Genomic DNA, 27173 nt, shown 5'->3' with positions numbered 1-27173 from the left:
TCTTAGGATAATCACGAGGACTAAATTACTTACTTAAAATGTAGATGATCTTGATTCAAAGAAACCATCTGTTAAAAAAATTATTTGGGACAGTGCAATTTGAATGTGGACTGGGTATTAACTAGAGAAAGTTACAAAATTGTAACAAATTTATTGGTGTGATAATTGCATGGGGTTACATTTTTCCTAAAAATTCCTCACAATTTAGAGATATACTGGAGAATTTCAGGTAAAAATCTCAGGATGTCTAGGATTCGCTAAATTTTCAAGAATAAAAAAAATACAGTCAGCCATGATGGCTCATGCCTGTAATCCTAGTACTTTGGGAGGCTGAGGTGGGTGGATCACTTGAGGTCAGGAGCTTGAGACCAGCTTGGCTAACATGGTGAAACCCCGTCTCTACTAAAAAATACAAAAATTAGCCGGGTATACACCTGTACTCCCAGCTACTCGGGAGGCTGAAGAACAAGAATGACTTGAACTCTGGAGGCAGAGGTTGCAGTGAGACAAGATCATGCCACTGCACTCCAGCCTAGAAGACAGAACAAGAGTCAGTCTCAAAAACAAAACAACAACAACAAAAAAACCGTACACGTGTGGGGACAACAGAAGAAACAAGATCAACTAAGTGTTAGTAATTATCAAAGCTGCCGATGCGTATGTAGGTTCGTTACATTATTCTCTTAACTTGTGTGAATATTTAAATATGTCTCTAGCAAAGAACACGGTTTAAATTTGTGTATAGTATTCAGTATTTTTTGTTGTGGTTTTCTCACTACTCTCTAAAACTGTGAGAACATTCAGCATTCTTTCCCCTGCTCAGTAAGCAGGTCTTATGCAGTTAAATGAAAATGATGTATTTTACCCTTGATGTTTTGTTAAAACGACTGAAAATGGGAGAAAACCAAACGGAGTAGCTCCCGATGAAAAGACCCTTGATTTCTTCACCTCCCTGGACAAACAGGGTTATCATATAGTGGGCAGGCCCTTATAAAAATGTCATGAACCGTCTATGGCCCTCAGGCTGTAGTTTTTGACCTTTATACTGCGGTTGCCTGTTTTACGTTCCTGTCTCCTTGGAGGCTGGATGTTCTCGGAGGCTTTGTCCCTGACACTGGGCACTGCATGTGGGACTTAGTAGATGCTTTATATATAGATTGACAAATGAGTGAATGCATGAGTGAACACATGAACGAGGACTCGTTATTTGGAAAAAAACCTGGCCTCTTGCCCCTTGTACCCTCTTCATGTAAAGTTGACTTCCGCCGCCTGCATGTTTATAAAACCAATTAGTAGAAAATCTCAAAAACCTTCTACATCCCATAACATGCGGCCTGGCCAACAACTTTCTGGAAACCACCCTTGGAAGATTCTGGGCAGTGCGGTGGGGGAAGGAGGGCAATGTACCTGGCTCAGGCACCTTTCACGGGTTTGGAGCTAAGAGCTTTCAAAGAAGGTGATCGACCCAGGACCACTGTCCCAGGCCCCACTTGAAGGGGAGCCCCCACCAGGGCCCGGGGTACAGGTGTCTAGGGGTGCACGAGCCAGAGGTGTTGAGAAAAGAGGTGTTTGTTACCTGTGGCTGACTCAGAGGCACCCGAAGCGCTTTGAAACAAGCGTGGGGAAGACATGGGCACCGGCCAGGCCTGCATTCTCTCACAGCCCCCAGGGCTTCTCTCTTCAGCAAAGCAGTGAACAGAAACTGCTTCCAGCAGGACAACGCTGTCCTGAAAGCCCCCGGGGCCAGCTGGGGATGGCTCCGGCCATTCCTGCCTCAACCCTGCCCCCTAGTGGAGTAGCTAGGTGCGGCCTCCCAAACCAGGCAAGCCAAGGCCTCTGACCGTCCACACTGCTCACGGAGCACTTGCCCAGGGTGTGCCAGGCTCAGTGCCGGGCACCCAGGAGGCGGGAAAGGACAACCCGTCCCTGAGAAGCCCCACAAGGGCTCCTCACTCCTCTTTTGGGGGCCCTTGGCAACCTGGACTCAACTCCACTGCTATCCTCCCAGGGGGTGAGGACCCTGCCTTGTTCATCTGAACAGCAGGCACATCGTAGACGCTTGGTACTCGTGTGTGATGGGCGGGTGGAGGCATGAATGAATGAATGAGGGAGCCGTGCAGCAAGGTGGTTACAAGTAAGGGCTCTGGAGGGACACTCTGGGGCAACAGACCACTTTCCAGCTGCGAGATCTTGAGCAAGATTCTTAAGCTCTTGGAACTTCACTTTCCTCATCTGTGAACTAGGGATGACATGAATAACTGCTCATTAGGGCTGCTGAAGGATGTTGACATCACTGTCATTTTACAAATGACGAAACAAGCTCAGAGCAGATGAGCACAGCTCCAGATTCCAAAGCTGGGAGTGGCAGGAGGTTGCGGGATTGTCAAGTGGGGCCCCCTCACTGCAGATGACATGCTCTTTCTGCAAATCCCATGCCCTGTTCACCGGTAAACCGCACACACTCTTAGAAGAGAATGCGACCTGTCTCCTTCATCAAACGGGACGTTTCAGGTATCCTGGGCAGTCCATCGCACCGCTGCTAGCCTCCCGCTTTCTGCTCCTATGCCTATTGCTAAGCATTTTTGTAAAAATGAAGTAAAACTGATATGCAAAGGTCAAACTATAGACTTGCCTCTTCCCAAGTCAACTTCCAAAGAGCTGAAATACATCATAATAAGTTACCACTCACCTTGAAATGTTATCTCAAAAATGCATATGAAACATTTCCTACAGGGGCTTTATTTTTTTTCCTTCCCAATTTTAATCAGCTTAAGTTTGTCCAATAAGTATGATTGAAGGGATCTCTTCATCACTGTTCACCTGCCTACTGATAACCCTGTTTGTCCAGCAGAGTTAAGGACTTAGGGGTCTTATCATCGGGAGATACTCCTTTTGGTTTTCTCCCATTTTTCAGTCTTTTTAACAAAATATCAAGGATAAAATACACCATTTTCATTTAACTACACAAGACCTGCTTACAGAGCAATTGTGTCGCCCTGATGAATCACAGAAGGCGGTAGGTATGTTCTGCAGGTCTGCGTGAACTGTGGTGTGAAAGCTGCTTAGTGGTGTGGGTGGATAATGCACATGGGTGTGGGTTGTACAAAAGTCAGATGTTAAAAAAAGAAGATGGTCTAAAATCCCCACACTTTCCCTTTATCCCTGCCCAGTGTTCTAAGGCAGTGGTTCCTATTTCTGTAAAAATCCCCAAGGGTTGCTGGTCAAACTACGGATTCCAGCCTTCAGTCTAAAGAAACTTAAGGCGAATATTCAAAGAGGGATCTAGGAATCGGGTTTGTCCACTCTGTCACCCAGGCTGCAGTGCAGTGGTACAATCTCTGCTCACTACAACCTCTGCCTCCTGGGTTCAAGCAGTTCTCCTCTCAGCCTCCTGGGCAGCTGGAACTATAGGCATGTGCCACTACATCCAGCTAATGTTTGTATTTTCAGTACAGACAGGGTTTTGCCATGTTGACCAGGCTGGTCTCGAACTCCTTGACCTCAAGTGATCCACCCGCCTCAGCCTCCCAAAGTACTAGGATTACAGGTGTGAACCACATGCCTGGCCCAGGAATCTGTATTTTAACAAGTTTCACAGGCTGGTGATTCTGAAACTTTGGGGCATTCAGAACCATCTGGAAACAATCCCAGTGCCCAGGCTCCTCCCAGGTCCCTTAGGTTGGGATCTTTGAGTAGAGTGTCCATTAAAGCCCCAGAGTGGTTGTACTTTGCAGTAAAGTTTGGAAATCAACATCATAGTACCTGAGTAGTTAGGAGGGGTTGCTGAGGAGGGAGAGGCATGGCAGGAGGAGTCTTAGTGGGGTAGGTGGGGCCGGGTGGGCTCGGAGGCTGCAGCAGGCAGAACTGAGCAGGACCAGGCTGTGCCTGAGCAAGCCCTGGGCATCTTGCCTGCGGAAGCATCGCAGAGTGGCTACCACCTGTGTCTTCCCCATAAACGCAGTGGTATCTACAGTCTGTTTCCAGAAGTACATCATAAAAGAGACTTTTATGTGAACATCTGCAATTTGGAAATACCAAGGCTGTTTTTTGTTTTGTTTTGTTTTGTTTTGTTTTGTTTTGTTTTTCGCCCTCCTCTGGCCTTTCCTAAACAACACTCTCCTTGACTTACGATCTTTTCTCCTTTTTGCCTTCTTGGCTTCTGTTGTTGGACAGAATGATGCAGGCTCCATATGACGGTGTGTTTGCAAAGATCATTTTCTCTTTCTGCAGAATGGTCCCAGTCACCCCAGCTCAGGTGGTTCATGGTGGATAGCAGCCAGGGCTCTCTGGGGACTCTACAGGACAGGTTATGGGACAGGCTCCTGCCTATGGCTGGGGAAAACAAGAATAGGTTCCAACCCCAAGAAAAATGAGACCCTGGTAGAAACCTCAGAGGGTCCCGGGGCCCAAGCAAGCATCCTGGGGTTCGAGGATGAGCCCCAGCCCCCAGAAGGAAAGTACTGTTTGTGAGATCCAACAGAAACGTCTGGGGAAATGTGCTGGCCTTTTTTTTTTTTTTTTTTTCTATTGTTTAGCTGCGAAGAGATTCCTCTAAACATTCATTTTCTCCTAATTACCTCTCTCTCCAAAACCCAGGCCAGTCAAGCAAATAGGTATTTGTTTTGCACAAATACCTATTGCTTACACAGAAATGGGTTTATCATTTTTAACTTGACAAAGGCCATACTCTCATTGTCCACTAAAGATAAGGGCCAGGTGTGGCTTAGGGGCCCGAGCTCCAGGGCTTCTTCATTGCAGGGCACCACAGGTGTGGCATGGGAGTCCCGCCAGCAGCCAAATCAGGGTATTAGAGGCTGGGATGATACAGCTGGGTTACTTATGGAGTGACAGATCTGACCCAGAGGTGCTACACGTTTTCTTTAGGATGTGTTGGTGTTCTGGACCAACAGAGACACCCCCAGAGAGGCCCCAGACCAAGCATTCAATGTCAGCGCACATACATGTCCCAGATGTTACCCCAATATGAGCCCTCACTCAAATCTTAGGTATGTTGATTGTAAGGGCCTGTGAGTTTGTGCATGAAGGGGAACAGATGGGCGGCATGTGGTTTCTACCTTCAAGGGATGACAGCTTCGTTGGGGAAATGAACATGCACTCGTTTATTCATCCTATCAACAGATGCTTATTGACACCTACTATATGTCAGGCTTTGTGAGGCTTGATGTCCCTCTACAACTGCCAGCCCAAATAATTGTCTAGCTGCTTCTTGATTACCTCCACTGATGGTACACTCACTACCTTTCAGCTGTTTTTTTTTTTTTTTTTTTCATCAGAAAATTCTCCCTCATGTACAGTAGTGGGAAAAATGTGAACTGAACCAGATCTACATTCAAATCCAAGTTCTGTCGCTTACTAGATGTTGGGCCTGGGCAAGCCACTTTACTGCTCTGTTAAATGAGAATAATAATACCAGTCACTGTGCAGAAGACAAATGAGATCAGCCAGTCACTGAGGGCTCGGGCAAGACTGTCGCCCAGTGGTCATCGGAGTGATGTTTTGCGATAGATGGACTAGCAGGAGGAATTCCAGCTGTGACCTCATTTGATGCTCACTTCCAGTCATTTGGGAGCTAAGCAATGGTAGCAATGCCATTTTACAGAGGAGAAGACAGGCTCAGAAAGTGAACTCCCAGAGTGACATGAACAGTGACAAAGGCTGGACTGGATGCAGTGTGGTGTTTCTAAAACACAAGTCTAACCCTGCTATCCTCCTGCTAAAATCCTTCAACAAACCATTCTTTTAGACCTCAGCCCAAAGCAAGGCATTCGAGATCTTCCTTGATGTATGCTGTGCCTTGAACCCATTCTCATCCTTCCTAGCCTTCACCTCCTCCTGCCTGCACCCTGCACCCTACACCAGGCTCTCCAGGCCCTCCAGGCCCCAGGCCCTGGCACACATTGCCAGCTCAGTGCCTGTGTACCTGAGAGTCCTTGTGCATTGGATACCCTCTCCTCCTTCCTCACTGATCTATTCCCACCCCCTCTTCAAAACCCACTCCCAACACCTCCTGTCTTGGGAAGCCCTCTTTAGCCCCAGCACACACACAGCCCAGCCACTACCCTGTCATCCCACAGGCAGGTCTGCTTGGTTCTCACACTGCATCCCCAGCACCTAGTGCTGCACCTGACACAAAATAAAAGCTGACTACAGATGTGTTGAATAAACAAATGAAAGGGAGAATGAATAAATGAGTGGACACCATCATTATAGCATTGATTGCACTGAATTGCAATCATTATTTATTTGTCTATTGGCCTCGCTAGGTGGAGAGCCAGTCAGGTGCTCTGTCTTATGCACCTTCGTCTCTTCCCAGCCTGGCACAAAGCCTGTGCATAGCAGGGATTTAAGAATCCTCTGTCCCTAGAATGACTCAGTCAGTGTGCACATCCCCAGCTAAACTGTCAGTGCTGGAGGGCGGAAACCGCCCTCATGCCAGTCATCTGCTTTCCCTCGTGCTCACACAGAGAGGCGAGGCTTGATCAATTATCAGGAGTCTGGACTCACTAGTGGCCTGCAGACACACACCCTAAGTATGTGTCCATGCTGGACATACCCTAGGTATGTGTCAATACTGGACAAGGCAGCTGGCGCTCAGAGGCTCACACACCAAACCCAGCAGTCCTCAGGTCCTGAGGTCCAGAGGTTTTTCCTCTGCACAGATCTTGTCCAGCACCTTCTCCCCTGGCCTGAGTCTGGGAGGTTTTCTACCACTAGATGGTGCCAAGTGCAAAGGCTGGCTCAGCTGACTGCCCACAGCCCTTCCCTCCTCTGCCCAGGGATGTCATAAGGGCCTCCCCTGTCCAAGGGAGGACTTCTCTGCAGCTTCCCCTAACCAGCTGTGTGCCCTGGCACCTCCAGGCACTCAGAAAGGAAGCTTCCTTCTGGGCATCTTTAACTTGGGATGTAGACAGGATGGATAGTGATCCCAGGAGTGGGATACCCACCCGGTTCCAGCCCATTCCAGCTCAGCTCAAAGTGTCCAGATCCCCAGCTCTTTTCTGGGCACAGTGGGGTCAGGGAGGACGCACAACCAAATGGGTGTAAGAGGAGACAGACTTCTGTGTGCCATGTGACATGTGCCAGGCCCTACCTAGTGTTGCCACATCCACAATGCCCCTTCACCCTTCCAACTGGCCCCAAAGGGAGGGGAGCGTGGTTGTGCCCATATCACAGATGGGAATGCTGAGGCTCAGAAAGACGGAGATGCTGTTCCAAGACCACATGGAAAGAACTTCTGTCGGACTGTTTCAGGTTGCATGTTCTTTTCTTGACACTCAAACTTAGTGCCCAGAGAAGTTCCGGTACATGATGCCTTGAATATCAAAGATATCAAAGCCCTTTTAGCCCCATCCATCCATTTCACCATTCAACACATAGGAAGCCCTACTGTGTGCCCTGTGCTGTGTTTCAGGCGCACAAGAGATGCAAGGCCCAGGCTCTGCCCTTTCCAAGTTCACATTCCAGTGAGAGAGGCAAGGGCAGGGAAGGCTTCCTGGAGGCGAGGGCATCTTTATTTCCTCTGCCAACAGCATGTCCTGAGTGTGGCTCTCAGAGATGGTCTGCTAGTGCTCATGAGGTTCTGAGGCTTCTAGACTCATGGCCTAACAAGGAAACGTATCTCCCCAAAGTCAAAAGGAGGTGTGTGTGTGTGTGTGTGTGTGTGTGTGTGTGTGTGTGTGTGTTTACTGATTTGGAAATGTAGGGGTTTCCTTGCATCCTGTTGTGTTTTTGAGGAAACACAGACAAGGGCAGGCTAGCTAGTGCCTCCTAGGTGAATGCCACCCAGCACTGCCAACCCCAAGAGCTCTCTGTTCCCCACCAGGAAGGCCTTCCGAGGCCACATGGCCCACAGAGCCTTCCTCCCTGCAGGGGGCTGCAGGCAAGATGTTTTTTGCCATTCTGGTGTCTGTCTAGGCCATAACAGAGAAGCCACCCATATGTCCCCAGTGAAGACTGGCACTGTGCAGGCACTCTGTGGGGGCCTGCCCCACCCTGCCCTCACCTCATGGAGTTCACAGGCATTAACCTCCAAACCTAATTTGCCCGAATCCCTCTGCTGGTCAGTGGCGGGGCCCCAATTCCACCTCAGCACCTGCTCCTTTCCTTTCTTGAGTGATTGTGTCTGCAGCCCTGAGGTAAGTGAGGTGGCCTCACTTTACAGGGAGGGAGCCGAGGCCCTGAGCAGGTGGAAGCTGGCTGTGACTCATGTGGCTGTGCGGGGCTCGGATCCCATGTCTCTTCTGTGAGGACCTGCAGGGCCAGGTCTAATCTAATCCAAATCTAATCCAGGCCAAATCTAATCCAAATCTAACCAACAAATATCTAATTTCTGAGGCTGCCTAGCGACTTAAGGGAAAGCCAGGCACACGCAGGTCAGCGAGTCAGGAGAGTCCCCCAGAGAAAGGGGCCCCAGGTTAAAAAGATAGGAGAGCCTCTCAGCCACAGGAAACTGATCAGAGCAGCCTTGAAGTAGGGAAAGGGTGGATTTGACCAACTCCTGAAATCAAGCTTAAAGTCGGATTTTGTCTGTTGACTTGCAAGGGCTTTATTTATCGCATCAATATTTACTACATTTATTATGTGCCAGGCTCAGAGCCTAGACAGACTAATTCAGAAATTCATCTGAACCACTTTCCTCATCCCTGGTCCTTCAAGGTGCAAGAGTGGACCCCATTCTCCTGGGCAGAGCAATTACTGCCCTGGTGTTCAGAGAGCTTCCATTCCTCCTTGGGATGCCCAGCACTTTGCATAGTAAATCCCTCGAGCTGTAGTAACTCACCTCTAATACTTGCCTCTCCCATAAGCTGTGGATTCCCTAATCATAGGGACTTTTAAAACTTATCTCCAAATGCCTAAAACTTAAGAGAGACTATGACCTACCTCTACAAATGTTTGTTGAGTGAATGAAAGAACCCAGAGGAGGCAAAAGTAAAAGCTATTGCAATGAGAGTTAGGAGACGAATTTGCACCTTGGCCTTGCTGTGAACTGTGTCATCCTGGGAGTGTCCATCTGTCTCTTTGGGTCTTGCTTTTCTCCCCTTTAAAGGAGGAAAGAATTTGTCTGAATAGCTCAGCACCGGAACCTGGTGTTCAGAGTGGAAAGCAGATCTGTAACCCCACAAAGCAGGCTCCTCTGCTTCCAGATGGAGGAAGCAACCCAGAGCCCAGCCAGCCCCCCGCCCCAGCCCCACAGAAGCCCTGGTTTCTCCCTGCTTACTTCGGAACTCAGGCGTCAACAATGGGAAATGCTGGGCAGGATGCTCCATGGCCTGCCCAGGAGTAGGAGGACTGACTCAAAGCCTGGCTCTAGTCCCCGCTCCTGTGTCCTCAGGCGATTCTCTTCTTCTCGTAGGCCCAGGTCTCCTTTGAGATAGAGCAAAGGGCACAGATGGGATTCAGGGGGCCAACCAGATGGGACGGCAGGTGATGGGAGCTGGAAATAGTGGCAGCCTGGAGCTCCTGCACTCAGACACCCGGGCATCTCCATCTGCCATTCCTCGGGCCTGGGCAGTTCTTTGGGCCTTGGTTTCCCTTCCCAGCTGGCCTGTTGTTATGTTCATCATATTTGCCAAAATAAAGATGAAGCTGGTGGCCGGGGGATGGGAATGGGGATGCTGGGGAGGAGTGCTGGTTGGTAGCATGGAGTGTGTGTGTGTTGGGTGGGGGGTCTCATTGCCCTGAGAACAAAATAAAAGGGCTCCTCCATGCAGGGCTGGTGCTGGCAAAGGAAGCGCCACTCAGTCCCCAAGGGCTGGGGCCCATGCAGCTGCCAGGAGCTCTAAAACTGAACACCTGCCGCTGCACCACGCCAGCCCTTTCCGGATACTCAGAGGGGAAAAAAATAATAAAAGGTCAGCGGGCCGAAACTGGTGTTAAATAGGAGTCCTCTGACTCAGAGAGGCCTTAAGAACTCTTGATGAGTGACGGAACTGGCCCTGCAGGTCCTCAGAGAAGAGACATGGGATCCGAGCCCCGCACAGCCACATGAGTCACAGCCAGCTTCCACCTGCTCAGGGCCTCGGCTTCCTCCCTGTAAAGTGAGGCCACCTCACTTACCTCGGGGCTGCAGGGACAATCACTCAAGAAAGGAAAGGAGCAGGTGCTGAGGTGGAATTGGGGCCCCGCCGCTGACCAGCAGAGGGATTCGGGCAATTGGTTTAACTTCACTGCATGTTGGGCTCCTCTGTTCTATTTGTTTTATTGAGAATAAAGGAGATGTTTGGCTATCAAAAGCATGATAGAAAAAATCATTTTCTGAAAACTTTTTGAACAGTATGAAGACTGGAATGCAATGGTAGGTCCCTTCGGGCATTGAAATCCCTGCCTCAGTAGCCCTCCTTCCCCTCTGCCTTTCCCCTGCAGGCCCTCTCTCCAGCCCCTACGACCATGGACTTTACCCCAGCTCCACTGGAGGACATCTCCTCACGCCCCCAATTCTGCAAGTGGCCATGTGAGTGCCCACCGTCCCCACCCCGCTGCCCACTGGGGGTCAGCCTTATCACAGATGGCTGTGAATGCTGTAAGATGTGTGCTCAGCAGCTTGGGGACAACTGCACGGAGGCTGCCATCTGTGACCCCCACCGGGGCCTCTACTGTGACTACAGCGGGGACCGCCCGAGGTACGCAATAGGAGTGTGTGCACGTAAGTGAGTCCCTCCATACCTTCTGACCAGCCCCTTAGCACCCCCAGCTCTGGCCCCAAACCCCCCTCCCTTGGCACCCCTACAGCCTTTCACCTGGCCAGGCTTCTGTTCAGCAGGAGATACACCCCATGGTCAGAGGCCAGAGGCTGGGCCCTACCTGGGAAGGGGAGGGAAGGATGCCTGCACTCATCTCGCCTCCAGAACTTTGCTTCTTGCTTTATTCTCAGTCCTAGAAGCACATTCATGGCTGTCCCCATGGAAGAGGGAGATGCCATGAAATACCTAAGCCTGGTTTTATTCTCTTAGTGGTAGGACCTTTCAACGAATGCCATGGCCTACCAGGACACACCAGCATACTATAGAACTCCAAATATTTTGGTAATATTGTAAATTAAAACAATATGGTTTTAAAAATCCAGTAGCCTTGAAAGAATGAAAGAAAGCCTTGAAAGAATGAAAGAAAGAAAGCCTTCCCACCAGCTACCTACATTTCTCAGTTACTACAGTCACTTTAATTTTCTAGTTATTTCTTCTGATAGCTACTACTATAAAATACGCCTTCTGCTGTATCTTAATTGCCTTGAAATATCAATTTTCTATAATCTATTAATATTCTAAGATAGTTGATGATTTAGCTCCTCAGTACCACCTGATATATCCCTGCCTTCCAAATAACATTGCCATGATTTTTGGTTATACAATCATCAGTATTTATAGTATTATGCCTATGTAAATATTGTTCACTGCAGTATGAGATCATGTACTTGTCTGAATTTCCTTCCTTATGATGCTTTTTGTTTTTCCTGGACTTTCTAATGGCCTTTGCTTTTCTTCATTTTGGTCTATTATGATATCCTCCTGTTTGGAGGTGGTGGTTGTTGTTGGTGGTGGTTGTTGTTTTCTTTTGTCTTCAAGTGCTCCATCATGGGTATTCTTTCCTTTTTTGTTCCAAGACACCTCCTTTATGAAACTTTCTGACCCTCTGCTTCTGTCTGGGCTTGTATTCCCTTGAACTGTGTAAGCATTACCCAAAATACATGACTCATCAGATTCAGAGAGGTAACTAGGTATTATGATGTAGCAGCCTAACTTCTGAACACTTCCACAAAGTCTCATAAACACAAAAATTCCCTTCTTCCCTTAGTGCTGAATCAAGCCTTCCCCTTAACTATGATTCCATATACACCCCATCACATAGTCACCCACAATATAGTCTCTCATCCTCAGCTAACCATTATATTTTTTGAGGTGGATTGTCAATGAGGGTTATGCACGTCATTTGCAGTCAGACAATTTTATTTTATCTGAACCTCATGGTTAATTTATGACAGTTTCTTCTCTTTTATCATTGGTTCATGCTTCAACTTTCACACCAATCCTTGTGTCTTTGTCTTTCTGTGAATAACCATCCCACTTCTCCCATCTTTCTAATTTTTCTTCTTTTACTGAAACTCATTAGCAGCCACATAAAAGGTATATTCAAAGAGAATTTGCAGCATCACCTGCTCAGAATCATCTGATGTGTTGGTTGTAAATGTTATTCCTGAGCCCCACCCCAGACTTGTTGAATTAGAGTCTCTGGAAGTGGGAATGAGGATCCATTCCTTTAACAAGACTCCCAGGTGATTCTCATGCATGCTGAAGTTCAAGAATTGCTGCTAATATACTGTCAGTCATCTGTTCCCTCCCCATAACCCAGGTAGGGAAACCTGGCCTGGACTTCTCACACGAGAACCCCTCCAGTTATATAAGCCTGTCTCATAATTTATTCCCCCTGTGAAAACTGTTCTTCAAGGTCATTAAAAAGATAATTCTGTTCACTGCCATTGCACTAATCTCTAAAGCCGTATTGAGATCTTGTCATCTGTCAGGCACCACTCATTTATAGATGTTCTGTCATGGATCCAAAGATTGTGTGAACCCAGAAACTGCCTGTCCTGCCTGCCTTCCCCACTGGTGGCCTGGAAAACCCCTTCCTTGTCCTCCTCACCCCCAATCTCTGCATCTTAGGTCCTGCCTTGACCCAGTACAGCCACTTAACTTCCCAACACCATAGGCTTCTGTGTACTTCCTTTTCTTTTATTTTAAAAAAACAAAAACTGTAGGGCAAAGGAGATTGTAATAGATTTTACACTTACCAGCGGTTCCCTGGTCATGAAATTTTGCAAGCATTGAGATAAAAGAAATTAACCAGGAGCTATAGAAATTCTCAGAGGCTTCAAATGTTCATGTCCATTGCCAAATTCCAAAAGAGTGCTATCATAAGCTTCATAATAAATTTTTAAAATGTATTTAATACTACATTTTTTCATTCAGATAGTTTCTCACCCATCCATTACACTACACACACACACACACAGTTATACATATACACATCACACACATATATGTGCCCACACGTGCACACACACATAACTCACTAGTGCTCTATTGAACATGTTCCCAGAAGTGCTACCATAGTGTCTGAATTCATGAGACCCTAATGCAGGAAAGAAGAGAGTGTGGGGTCTGCAAAAGAATACACCTCTGGGCCAGAGGGTAAACAGAACAAAGGGTTCCTCTAAGAAACAGTCTTTCTGCAAATGGTCAGCTAAGCCAATGGACAGTTCCCAGGACAGGCTAATTCTGTCCTTGAAGATTTGCATGTAATTAGACCAGAACAAGGCAGGTAATAAAAATGAGCAATCGCAACCCTGGCTCATATAACTCAAACAGAGTATGATGGGTACAATGGCAATCTGGTGTGTGCAAGCCCTGGCTCTCAGAGATCACCCTACTGGGCCCAGCCACTGTGGCCAAGCAGAAAAAAGCTAGGTCTTGTTCGGCATGCTTAGTTTTCAAGAGAATCCAGATATATGGATTTGTGTATGATTTGTAAACATTGGCAATACATTCAAAAATATTTTTAAAACCATGCTGTGGGCCAAACTAAATACGTCTGTGGGCAGAGGGTGACCTCTGAGTTACATCGTTTGGCTATTTCAGTTGCACAAACACTACTCAACGTTTAAATGAAGCTGGGTCAGGCTTGAGGGCAGTGTGGTTTGGTGGAAGGATTATGATATTTACAGGCTGACAGACTTGGGTTTTAGATCCTGCCTCTGCCACTTGCTAGCTACGTGACCATGTGCACATCGCTTAAGGAGCTTGATAAAACCAACTCCACATGGTTGTTGCAGAATAAATACGGAAATGCAAAAAAAAAAAAAAAGTGATTGACTGCTCTTTGGCTTGGCTTGCGAGGAAAGTTACCTCAGTCTTATTCACAGCCACCTTTAGAGGAGGGAGCAGGTCTACTCCCTTCTCTTCTAGTATGGGCCTAGATCCCCCATAGTGAAGAGTGAGGGAGTAGTAAACTCATGCAGGCTCTTTGGACCTAGACAACTGAGCTGGAATCCCAGCATCATTATCACTCACTAGTGCTATGACTTTAGGCAAGCTACTGAACCTTTTAAGTTTCAGTTTCTTCTTCAAGGAAAATGTGACAAAGTTTATATCTCTGGGTGGTTGGAATGTTAAGTGCCTGCTACATGGCAGGAGCTGAATAAAGGGTAGCACTCACCCCAGCTCCCATGCATCCATCCCTCCACTGATTCTTCACACAATACACATAGGCGAGGCAGCAAACACAGACAAGCTACAACAAGGTGTGACCCACTGTCCCTGTTGAGAGTGGGACTGACAGTCCATGGGAGGTGTGGGAAGGGAGGGAAAGCCCCGATGGCAGAGCAAGTTGATTTGAATTCCTGAAAGTGCCTCAGTAAGAGGAGAGCTAACCAGATCACACCTGTACTGCAGATCTGAGATTAGATAACAGGTGGTGAAGGAAACCCAACTGGCTTCACCATCTCGCCTTTGATTAGTTGGAAAGTGAATGAATTGGCTGGCAAGACCATCTGCAGCCATCATTCATCCCACTGGCCTGTGGTGGGCAGGCTGGTCAGAGCCAGTAGCAGCACCTCACTTCCCCACCCAAAGCTCCAAGGAGAGAGACTGGCGCGCCATCTAGATGCAGTGGTTTTCAACCTTAGCTGCAAACAGGATTCACCTGGGGAACTTGAACAATATGGAGATCAAAAAATAAAAATAAAAATGAAAACTGCAGAGATCAACAAAGGAAATATACTGACACCCAGGCCCACCCCCGTATTCTGAGGCCTGGCATGAGCATCACAGTTTTTAAAAGCTCCCCAGGTTCTCCTGGGGTTCCCGTGTGCAGTTGGTGGGGAGAACCACTGTACTGGGGACTCCAGGCATCCAGCACTGACCTCTCCCTCCAAAGTCTCCACATACAGGGGCAGAGTCCCAGGCTTAGCCCACTCCCTTCTACACACACACACACACACACACACACACACACACACACTCTTCCTGGAGAGACAGCGTGCAGGCAGAGGCAGGGTGACTCAGAATGCAAAGATCAGTGATTCACCCAGCACTTCCTCTGCTTTTTTTGCCTTCCTCTGTCCCCTCCTTCACTGGTGTCTGGTGGCAGGAAATGGGCTGTGGAGTCAGGTCCCCTGAGTTTGAGTCCCAGCTGTATCATTCACCAGTTTTGTGACCTTGAACAAATGAATCATTTAACCTCTCTGAGAGCTTTCCTGTCCATCAAAGGAGAAAAATAAAACTCTCTTCATGAAGTCATCGGGAGAACTGAATGAGATAATGTATCAGATGGTGCCTGGCACTAGATCAGAGGGTCAGTTGATGTTAGCATCTTTCCTTTCTGACCTCCTGCATGGATAACTGCACCCCAAGAAAAACAGTAGCCACAGCAAGGTTCACACAAACCGGGATTCTGCTTCCCACTGTGGTCACCTTGGACGCGACGCGTCTTCACTTTGCTGAGACTTTGTTTTGCTATATATAAAGACAAAGATGATAATGTGATAGTGTTTCTGTATAGAATAAGATAAGTAATATAATGCACAATAAAGAGTAGAGCTCACCCAGCTCCCATCCATCCATCCCTCCACTGATTCTTCACACAACACACATAGGTGAGGCAGCAAACACAAACAGAGCTACAACAAGGTGTGACCCACTGTCCCTGTTGAGAGTGGGACTGACAGTCCATGGGAGGTGTGGGAAGGGAGGGAAAGCCCCGATGGCAGAGCAAGTTGACTTGAATTCCTGAAAGTGCCTCAGTAAGAGGAGAGCTAACTAGATCACACCTGCACTGCAGATCTGAGATTAGATAGGAGGTAGTGAAGGAAACCCAGCTGGCTTTGGGTTTCCCAGTATCCAATAACAGAGACAGTACTTCGAAAATCTTCATGCCTGCTAGATAGTTTGATTATTATTATTATTAATAGCCACCTTTAGGCAGTCCCTAAAAGACAGAACTGTTGGCCCACGGCAGATTCCAAACTGCTCCTCCTTGGGTGGTCACTCATGATGTCCGGGGCTCTCTGCCTGTATTTCCAGAAGCTGTCCTCCTGAGAGAGCATGGTGTCAAGGGTGACATCTGGCCCAGAAGTCCCCAACTCTCCCTGGAACTCCAAACTGGCATAACTAACTCCACATAGCCACTCGGTTGTCAAGCAGGCATCTCGCGTATAATGGAGAACACTTGAGTCCACCCAGCCCAAACCCTGCTTGTCCAAGGATGACAGAGCATCTTCTTCCTTCTTGACTCCTCTCCTCTCCCCTGCACAGCCCCTCTGTCAGCAAGTCCTGGCAGCTGTCCTTCAAAATCTGTCTGGAAGCCGAGCTCTTCTCTTTCTGGCTTCAGACTGCTCCCTCTCACCTGGGTCTCAGGGTGGTCCCCCATGCTACCTTTGCCCTCTGATCTGTCCTCAACTCAGCGCCATGAGTGTTCTTGCAAAGCATACTTTCTGTCATTCATTCAGCAGTTTCTTACTGAGCACCTACTATGTGCTAGGCTCTAACAGCTTTGCACCTTCCTCTGAGCCTACAAAGAAGCCTTCTCTGACCTCCTCTCCTTCTCTTTTCCTTCTTGTCTCCCCTCCTCAGACCTCTCCCACAGCCCAGGCTTGCTCCCAGCCCAGGTCTTTTCACTTAAGTGGGCCCCTCGCTACCTGGAAAACTCCTCCTCCAACCCCTGGGTGGGCTTACTTCCTCAACCCCTTCAGGTTTTCTGAGCATCCTCACCCAGTGAGGCCTTCCCCATCCATGTAATGTAACCCTATTCCTTTTTGCACTGAGAATACTCACCAGCAGCACTAGAGGCTGCAGCATTTACCCCAAAATAACTTTGCCACAAAATATCTCACTTTTATTATTCTATTCACATCATTCTGGAATACCAACTTTGAAAAACAAAAGATATCAATCTATTTACAGCATTGTGTTTTTAGTAGTGGTCTTTCCATTTACAAAATGTCGTAATTCTCGATCATTGAAAATGTCAAATCCTAGAAAACCTAGCATTCCTACACATAATTGTTCTTCAACAGTTGGCCGGGATTCACTTGATGAATCTGATTTTTCTGAAATAGATTATTCTGATGATTCAGACAATTCTGATGTTAGTTCTGTTTAGAAAGAACTCCAAGAAACAGTTTTCTATTTTGTTTTACATCGAAAATCAGTCAGATTTGCTTCAACCTCAAAAGCATGTTTATATAAAATTAAATGAGCTCTGGCAGCTAGCTGAACTTTTTTTCTAAACAGGGAAAGGGTTATTAATAAATTTGCAACTGTCTCCCCACTCCCAACTCCCCCTCCCTGCTCCACTTTTCTCCCGGACACTTGTGACCACCAACATTCCATATGACCTTTCCACAGCATAAGCTCTTTGAGGGCATGACTTTTGTCTGTTTCGTCCACTATTGAGTCCCCAGCACCTGGAAGGCTCCATAAATGTGTACGGAATGAATGGAACACGTGTTTGGAAGTGTTCTGGCTTTTCTTTACAAGTCGGTCACCTTCAGAACCATGAGCCCTAACGGCAGGTATTTGTCAGTACCAGGCTTTGTGCCTGGTGCTGGGGACCCTGCAGGCAGCAAGCCACCCGAGTCCCTCGGGATCCTGCATCCTTCCACTCCCTAGGTGCTGGCTGAAGCTATAAAGGAACTCCCGCACTCCCTCTGCTGAAGTCCCACAAAACACTCAGCCCTGCCCTGTGCACTCTCACACCTCCCTGCCTTTGCCTTTGTGCCTCTGTTCCTCCCCCATGCTGGTAGCCATCCCAGGGATTGGGGTGTGGTCCACATGGAGCCCCTATAAAGGCAGCTGGGCCAGCCAGGGGCATCAAGGCCACTGGACCTGACCCGCAGCCTGTGTTTGCAGAGGTGGTCGGTGTAGGCTGCGTCCTGGATGGGGTAGCGCTACAAGCAATGGCAGTCCTCCAGCCTAACTGCAAGTACAACTGCACATGCTCGACGGTGCGGTGGGCTGCACACCGCCTGTGCCTCGAGTGCCGCCCCCGCGTCTCTGGTGCCACCGCCGGCGCTGTGAGCCATACCCGGCCACTGCTGGACAGTGGTGTGTTGAGGGACGACGCCAGGGCCACGCAAGACCGCCACTCGTGACACAGGAGCCTTCGGTGGGTGTGGGCCCGCGTGGGCCTGGGGGCGGGACCCATACAAATGGGTTAGTGGCGACTCTCCTGGAGCTCTGACCACATAGAATGACTCATTTCCGGGTCCATACGTTACTAGCTTTGTGACCTTGAGAAAGTCATACCTCCCCTGAGACCGTACTGCCCATCTGTAAAACAGAAAATAATCCTGTCTGTCTAGTCAGTCCTATGGGACCTCCAGCATAAACTGAGGGATGCTTTGTAAAGCCTAAAAGTCTAAAAGCCCTAAAGTGCAATCATTTTATCCTACTAAAGCGTTAGGGTATGGGTGGTGGAAAGAAGGGCTAACAAGGGTAGGTGTGGTGCGGCTACCTGAGGATGAGGAGCCTGAGCATCAGAGGAGATGGGCGTCTTAGCTAGAAGCTTCATGATGACTTGGGCTTCACCCCTTGCTATGAAGAATGGGTGGGCAGGGTTGAGATTCAGGCCAGGTAAACCGACAAGAGGAAGCCCTGGAAAGCGAGGGTGGCGGAGGGGGCATTGTTTCACTGCTGCTTACTGTGATCTAGCTCAGTGACATACACTTAGCATGTACCAGTTTAATGTTTCATACTGCGTGGCGTGACGTAAGATGGATGGATGAATAAATAGATGGATGATAGATAGGGTGGTGTGGTATGGAATTATTGGGGTGAAGAGATGGGCATGGATTAAATAGATACATGGATGTATAAAAGCATGGATGAGTTGTGCGATAGATGAATGGATGGGATGGATGTATGATGATGGGTGGGATTAATAGGCATGGATGGATAATAGATAGGCTGGATGTATGATAGATGGGTGCGATATGAGTTTGACAGACAGTAATGAGTGGATAGGTGTATAAATAATGGGGTGTGGTAGAGGGATGGTAGATGATAATAGATGGGATGTAGGATAGATGGATGGATGATGGATCGGATGGACATGGATGGCATGGATGGATGATGGATAGATGGATAAATAAGTTAAATGATGGAACAGCATGGATGAATGCATGCGATAGATGAATGGCGATGAATTGATAAATGATGAATGAATAGATAGATGATGCTATAAATAAAATGGATAATTGGGATTGATAAGATGATGGGCAAATAGGTGAATGATGGATGGATCAGTTAATAGATGGATGGCGGATGGGTGGATGGATGGATGGATGGGTGGGTGGATAGATGGATGGGCTAATAAGGATCTGAACTAGGGTAGTGGGAGTAGAGGCAGCGAAGAAGGAACAGGCACAAGAGGCATTTCTTCAGTGAGACTGAAGGTCTTAATGCCAATTTAATGCATGGGGTGAAGAAGAAAGAGAGCCAGAGGCTGACTCCCGGGGCTTACCATTGCCTAGGATCAAATACAAGAGAAGGAGCACATTCGGGCCAAGGGAGATCTACTTAGTTTGAAACAGACTGAATTTAAGGCAGAGTGCCCTGTCCACGGGATCTTAAGAGGAGATTCCAGTTTCTCTTTATGAGGAGGAAGGAGAGGAAATAGGAGAGCTCTGAAGTCATCTGCTTGGAGCTGCTGGTGGTGATGGCTGGGATGGCCTGAGGATAACATGCAGAGTGAGACAGACGGGGCCTGAGGCAGAGGTCTGGGAATGCTGACATTTGAAGGGTGAAAAGGATAAGAGGAGGCGTGGGGAAATCAAGAGAAGGGTTGGGATGTATGAAGAAAACCAGGAGCATCTGATGCCATGGCAGGCAGCAGATGAGGACATTTCTAGAGGAAAATGCTTACCAGGCAAGCAGCAGAGAGCAGTGGAAAAATGGCAATAGAGTGAGAGTTCTAAGGGTATTGGTGGTTTTTTTTTTTTTTAATTATAGATGCTGAAGACTGCTCAGGTACGATTGTGGGGCAGGACTTCTCAAGCTCGGCACTGTCAACATCTTGGATGAGAGAATTCTTTGTGGTGGAGGTGTCATGTGCATTGGAGGATGTTTAGTAGCAATCTAATGCATGGCTACTAAATCCCAGCAATCTAATCCCTGGGCTCTACCCACTAGATGCCAGTAGCACCCTCTCCCTCAGAGGTGTGACAATCAAAATCACCTCCAGACATTGCCAAATGCACCCTAAGAGACAAAATTGCCAGGTGGAGAAGCAGTCCTGTGTGGATAGGAGGAGGCGTGGAGGACAGTTTTGTCCCCAGCAGCCCCAGGGCAGCAAGGCAGCTGTCCCACCACCACCTCCCCAGCAGGGCCCATTGAGGGTCACAGGGGAAGCAGGGAAGCAGAAGCTGTCTGTCCATTGTGTGTGGCCCAGTGACTCCGTTCTGACTGAGCACAAGAAGAGCCCCTGCCTAGCAGAGGCGACCAAAAAACCAAAGCTTTTATCCTCCTGGGCAAATCCCTCCCCACTGCCTCCCAAGCTCCAATTCCTGCCAGCCCTGCCCCTCCTGTCCTTGGATGCCTCCCATTTCAAGCCTCTCCCTCTCTCACTCAGTGATTCCTGCATTCGTTCATCAATATTCTCTGCACACCTATAAGCTTGGAGAAACTGACTTACCTTTCCTCTTTCTCCTAATCCTGGTCACATTTCTTTTCTTTTCTGTGTTTATCTTTTCCCCTCTCTTTCCCTCCCTTCATTCTTTTTATTACTTTTATTACCTTCCCTCTGTTTCTTTCTCTCACACACAAACTCTTTTTCTCTCTCCTCCTCTCCTTCTTTCTCTCTTTTCTCTGAGCTTCCATCTGTCTTTCCATCCCTTCCCTCTCTGCCTGTTCCCTCCTCTCCTCATGCACATGTGTGTTTGGATGGGACAGGCCTCCTCTCCTCTGCATCTTGTTCCATCTTTCTGTGGGCAGTTCTCTTTCTTAACAGCTTTTAACCTGCTTTGGTCTTGAGCTCACTACCGTTTTCCATTTTTCAGATGGTTAGAGAGCACCTACCATCTTCTAGATGCGGGAGATACGTGCATCAATAGGACCATCCAAGAGTGGGTAGTTGAGTTGGCTGGTAGTCAAATGACCACACAGACTCACATTAACTAAGGGCTTTAGCTTACTAAAGGCCAGGGACAGCTTGGGTGCTTTCATAGGCATAAAGTTGTCTTTTCTATCACAGTACGGGAAAGAGATGCTATAGCCAACCTCATCTGCAGGTGGGGATCCTGAGGCAAGGAGGTGTGAGCTAGCTTATTGGAAATTACATAGCCAGCAAGTAGCAGTGCTGCCAGTTGAAGCCTGTATGTCCTCTTTTTCCGTTTTTTTTTTTGTTTTGTTTTTTTTTTTTTGAACAGAGTCTTGCTTTTTAGACCAGGCTGGAGTGCAGGGGTGTGATCACAGCTCACTGAAACCTCTGCCTTCCAGATGCAAGCAATTCTTGTGACTGAACCTCCTGAGTAGCTGGGATTACAGGCACATGCCACCACACCCGGCTGGTTCATGTATTTTTTAGTAGAGATGGGGTTTCACCATGTTGGCCAGGCTAGTCTCAAAACTCCTGACCTCAAGTGATCCACCTGTCTTGGCCTCCCAAAGAAGCCTGTATGCCCTCTTAGCCATTACGCCCTCAGCATCACTGAAACAAAATGTTAGGTGCTAGGATGTAGCTACTTGCCTTTGAACTTCCTCCAAGTAAACTTTATCTCTGCAGAGGCAGGAGAACGTCTTTTAAAAGTCTTATTTCCGGCCAGGTGTGGTGGCTCATACCTGTAATCTCAACACTTTGGGAGGCCGAGGTGGGCAGATCACCTAAGCTCAGGAGTTTGAGACCAGCCCGACCAACATGGTGAAACCTCACCTCTACCAAAAATACAAAGTTAGCTGGGCATGGTGGCCCATGCCTGTAATCCCAACTACTTAGGAGGATAAACAGGAGAATAACTTAAAGCCCAGAATGCAGAGGTTGCGGTGGGCCAAAATCGCGCCATTGCACTCCAGCCTGAGCAACTCCGTCTCAAATAATAGTAACAATAATAAAATAAGTCCTATTCCCAGCACCTAGCAAGATGTTTGATGCATACTCAGTAAAAATCTAAGCCCTATTATTGTGTTGCCAGCCCCATAGGCAGCTGTTATTGTTCTAATAGGGAGACAGGCCCAGGGTGGGTTATCTAAGATCACACAGCTTGTAGGTGGTAGAGCAGAATTTGAACTTGGGTCCACCTGTCTCTAAAGATGGGTTTCCTCCCATGCTTCCACACTGCCTCTCTTGATCAGAAAAATACAAGGAGCTCAGAACATGTCCTCCACTCCCTGGGTACCTTTGCTGGTTAGAAGCCAACTTGCTGTCCTGTGGGGAGGGACAGCCAATTTATCTCTGTTCCTCTGAGTTCTGGGGACCCCAGACCTTAGTGTGGTGAAGGTGAGGGTTGGGGGCTGGTGGGAGTTGTAGACTCATGCAGATTCTGGTCCCCACACACAGATGCTGTGGGTGAGATAGAGCCGTGGCACAGGAACTGTATAGCCTACACAAGCCCCTGGAGCCCTTGTTCCACCAGCTGCGGCTTGGGGGTCTCCACTCGGATCTCCAATGTTAATGCCCAGTGCTGGCCTGAGCAAGAAAGCCGCCTCTGCAACCTGCGGCCATGCGATGTGGACATCCGTACACTCATTAAGGTGGGTCCAGAGCAGGGGTGGACGTCTGGACTTCACAAGCAGACAAATCCGGGTTTGAGTCTGGCTCCTGAACTTCCTCGTGGGAAGCATTTGTAAAGTGAGAATATTGTAAAGTGGGAGCAGTTAAGCTCACTTAGTAGATCTAGTGTAACAGCTATTTTGGGATAATGCAGGTCACCAGATTGGTGCACTGTGAATTTCACTCAATGGAAGCTTTGGTGGGCATCATATTATTAGAATCAGGATCACTCCAGGAAAACCTCAGGGACCCTCAGGAGTGGTCTTCTATAATGATTCTGAGGGATCCTTACCAATTTCTATCCTCCCTTCACTCCCATGCCAACCCACTCACACAGAGCAGCCACACTGGGTGATATAGGGAGCACTAAATGAGGCTCATGACCCCTAGAGTCAAATGTCTACTTGCATTAATTGCATGTGACTGTGGCCAATCTCTGCTCATCACTGAGCCCCCATTCCCTCATCATTAAGATATTGGAGTTGATTTCTGAAATCCCTTTCAGCTTTAAGAGTCCAAGATAATTAAAATAAAGCATCAAAGAAAATTGGGCCACATTAGCTTGAGCCCCAGCTTCAGAGTTAAAAGTGGATCTGATTTATCTAATTCAAGTCTCCCTCACTCATGCCTTAGGAGTGGTCAGCCTTTTGTCACATCAAAATCAAAGCAAAAAAACAAAAAATTCAATAGTTATTCCATTTTTGGAATGCTGATGGTTTCTTAGGGATGTTGAGGCCAGGGTTGCCTCTGGTGTAAAACAAGCAGCACAGCTCCCTGTGATCCTCTTCAGACATCCAACATCACTGCTCATCCCCTAGACACCTTCTCCAGTCATCTACATATTGATCAACTGGATCCATTTTTCTTCTTCCTTCTCCTTCTTCTCCTCTTCTTTCTTCTTCTTCCTCTCTGATTATTTTTCTCTGTAATACTAGCTTTTGTATTTTCTGCACTTGGTATACAGTAAGCATTCCATAGACATCTCTTAACTGAAAACATACGTGGAAAATGTACCAACTGCAGAAGAATTAGAGCAAAGGTCCTAAGCTGAGTGAGATGGCTCTACCATTACTGGACCAGATAATGCAAGTCCAAGCCAATTTTGATTTCTAACCAATTTTTTTTCCAGAATTATGTACCCTCAGAGGGTTTCCCAAATTGGGCAAGCTTCATGCCGCCATGCAGCCTAGATCACATGGTGCTGTACACAGTAGACCCTGAGAACCCTTAATCCAATGGGTTTACTCTGTGCCTACTCTGTACTATGCATGGAATTATACCACAGAGACACAGAAAGAACAGCAAATCTCAAGTGGCCCATAGCCCAGTGGAAGGTAGAGTTACCTTTTAATAATGTAAATTCATTTGAATACATTGCATATTAAAGGTGTGTGTGAAAGACCACGAGAGGCAAAGGTGGGCAGGGAAGTTAGGGCAAAGCATGTCCCCTGAGCATGGAGTCCCGATGCCAGTTCTGCCACTAGCTAGACAGGGGAACTTGCTTGGATGAAGGAGCTACACAGGCTCCCCATGTTGGTGAAACCACGATGAATGGCCATAGGCAAGACAAAAATGCAGGACAAAAGAGATACAAAAATGCAGGCTGTGAGATACAACCCAAACAAGACATGTTCCTCTGTGGTTCTCCATTTACCTCTGTGCAGTACACTGGATCTCACTGTGTTTGTTGCTGTCCCTCCTTGCTTGAGGATGCTGTGAAGCTGAAAGTAAGGTGGAATGCTCCCACATAGTGAGGAGGGAAAAACGGGACTCAGGGGAAGAAGGTGATTGTCCATTGTCTGAGCACCCCCACTGAAAGCGCCTTTCCTTTCCTTCAGGAAGGGAAGAAGTGTCTGGCTGTGTACCAGCCAGAGGCATCCATGAACTTCACCCTCGCTGGCTGCATCAGCACACGCTCCTATCAACCCAAATACTGTGGAGTTTGCATGGACAGCAGGTGCTGCATCCCCTACAAGTCCAAGACCATCAATGTGTCCTTCCAGTGTCCTGATGGGCTTGGCTTCTCCCGCCAGGTCCTATGGATTAATGCCTGCTTCTGCAACCTGAGCTGTAGGAATCCCAATGACATCTTTGCTGACTTGGAATCCTATCCTGACTTCTCAGAAATTGCCAACTAGGCAGGCACAAATCTTGGGTCTTGGAGACTGACCCAATGCCTGTGAAGCAGTCAGCCCTATGGTCAATAACTTTTCACCATTGAGCCTTATTTTGTCAATTTCCTACTCATTCCTAGTTACCCTGATCTGGACCCTTGGCCTCCTTTTCTGTCTCTAACCACCCAAAAGACCCATGATGGTGCTGCTCAGGCCCATACTATGAGTTTTCTCCTTGACATCATTCAGCACCTACTCTAAAGAAAAATGCCTGTCTCTAGCTGTTCTGGACTATACCCAAGCCTGATCCAGCCTTTCCAAGTCACTAGAAGTCCTGCTGGATCTTGCCTAAATCCCAAGAAATTGAATCAGGTAGACTTCTAATATCACCAATTTCTTCTTTAGATGCCAAACCACAAGACTCTTTGGGTCCATTCAGATGGATAGATGGAATTTGGAACAATAGAATAATCTGTTATTTGTAGCCTGCCAAGAGGTACTGTAATGGGTAATTCTGACGTCAACACACCAAAACTATCCTGATTCCAAATATGTGTGCACCTCAAGGTCATCGAACATTTGCCAAGTGAGGTGAATAGTTGCTTGATTTTGATTTTTAATGGAAAGTTGTATCCATTAACCTGGGCATTGTTGAGGTTAAGTTTCTCTTCAACCCTACACTGTGAAGGGTACAGGTTAGGTTTATCCCAGTCAGAAATAAAATTTGATAAACATTCTTATTGATGGGAAAAGCCCCCAGTTAATACTGCAGAGACAGGACAAGGTCAGCCCATTTCAGAAGGACCAATTGACTCTCACACTGAATCAGCTGCCGAATGTCAGGGCTTTGGGTACTTGGCCAGGCTCTTCCTTGAATCTTCTCCCTTGTCCGGCTTGGGGCTCATAGGAATTGGTAAGGCCTCTGGACTGGCCTGTCTGGCCCCTGAGAGTGGTGCCCTGGAACATTCCTCTACTCTTACAGAGCCTTGACAGATCCAGCTGCAGACCATGCCAGACCCACTGAAATGACCAAGACAGGTTCAGGTAGGGGTGTGGGTCAAACCAAGAAGTGGGTCCACTTGGTAGCAGCCTGGGGTGGCCTCTAGAGCTGGAAGCTGTGGTAGTCCAAGGGCCCCCGTGCTCAGGGCACATCTATTGCACAGACTCATTTAACAGCCTTTGGTTCTGCTGACCAAATGGCCAGTTTCCTGGTATGAAGATAGAAGTTTACCAGTTGTTTAGAAACAGAAATAGACTTAACAAAGGTTTAAACCTGAAGAGGTTGAAGCTAAAAGAAAAAGGTTATTGTTAATGAATATCAGGCTATTATTTATTGTATTAGTAAAATATAATATTTACTGTTAGAATTCTTTTATTTAGGGCCTTTTCTGTGCCAGACGTTGCTTTCAGTGCTTTGCATATATTAGCTCACTGAATCTTCTCGACAGTGTTGAGAAGTTCCCATTATTATTTCTGTCCTTACAAATGTGAAATGGAAGCTCATAGAGGTGAGAAAACTCGACCAGAGTCACCCAGTTGGTGAGTGGGAAAGTAGGATTCAGATAGAAATTGGACTGTCTTTATAACCCATATTTTCGCCCTTTTTTTTAGAGCTTCCAGATGTGTCAGAATAGGAAAATAGGAAAACATACTGGAATAAGTGGCTTTTTTTCACTGCCATTTTTCCCTCTTATTGCCTTTCTAGTTCCTTTTTAAAAGACAAGAATATCTGATTTTCTGATAATTTAGGCTCTTAAGCATCAAAAAATCATGGGACACACAAAAATTCACAAATCCCCTATAGCTTCTCCCCTCTTTCCCATCAGAACCAGCTCTCATCACACATTTAAAAGATGATTCTGTTTACCCAATGCTGCATATCGAGTGTTGTGTAGTTATTCACAGGGAATTCTGTGCAGTGTGCAGAGAGATTCCTAAACAGGAAAAGGACTGGGAATATGTCCTCCTTAGTATGACCTCCCCAAAACCTAGTCCAGTGCAAGTCATACAGTGGTGCTCATTAAATACTTGATGAATACGGGAAGCTGTGCATGTGTTCCTACTTTTATTCGAAGCTCTCTTCTTCCAAAGCTACACGAAAACATAATTTTAACAGTCAAAATTTTATATTAAGTGCCTTAGCAAAAAAAGACATTTAATATTTTAAAGAAATGTGTGTGTATATATACATATATTTGTATATGCATATACAAGAACTCTTGTATAAAGAGAATTCACCCCATGAATGATCTCTTCTGTAAGTCAGTGTGAATCATATTAGATTTT

The 27173-nt window shown here is 47.2% G+C and overlaps 1 protein-coding gene across 1 annotated transcript in view; it reads left to right on the top strand.

The window, feature by feature from the left end:
• The window catches only part of CCN4 (cellular communication network factor 4), a 37989-nt gene extending 11058 nt beyond the window's left edge, over positions 1-26931 (top strand). The window contains 6 exon segments of the mRNA XM_017875138.1: positions 10384-10663; positions 17919-18005; positions 18008-18084; positions 18087-18174; positions 22561-22754; positions 24612-26931. Of these exon segments, the coding sequence (XP_017730627.1) occupies positions 10384-10663; positions 17919-18005; positions 18008-18084; positions 18087-18174; positions 22561-22754; positions 24612-24911 (1026 nt within the window). The 3' untranslated portion in view covers positions 24912-26931.
• The last annotated feature ends 242 nt before the right edge of the window (positions 26932-27173 follow it).

This window comes from Rhinopithecus bieti, unplaced genomic scaffold (assembly GCF_001698545.2).
Source record: "Rhinopithecus bieti isolate Rb0 unplaced genomic scaffold, ASM169854v2 scaffold_7212, whole genome shotgun sequence".
In the NCBI taxonomy this organism is placed as follows: Eukaryota; Metazoa; Chordata; class Mammalia; order Primates; family Cercopithecidae; genus Rhinopithecus; species Rhinopithecus bieti.
The sequence above is the reverse complement of the archived record's forward strand: the minus strand, read 5'-3'. Positions and strand labels throughout refer to the sequence as shown.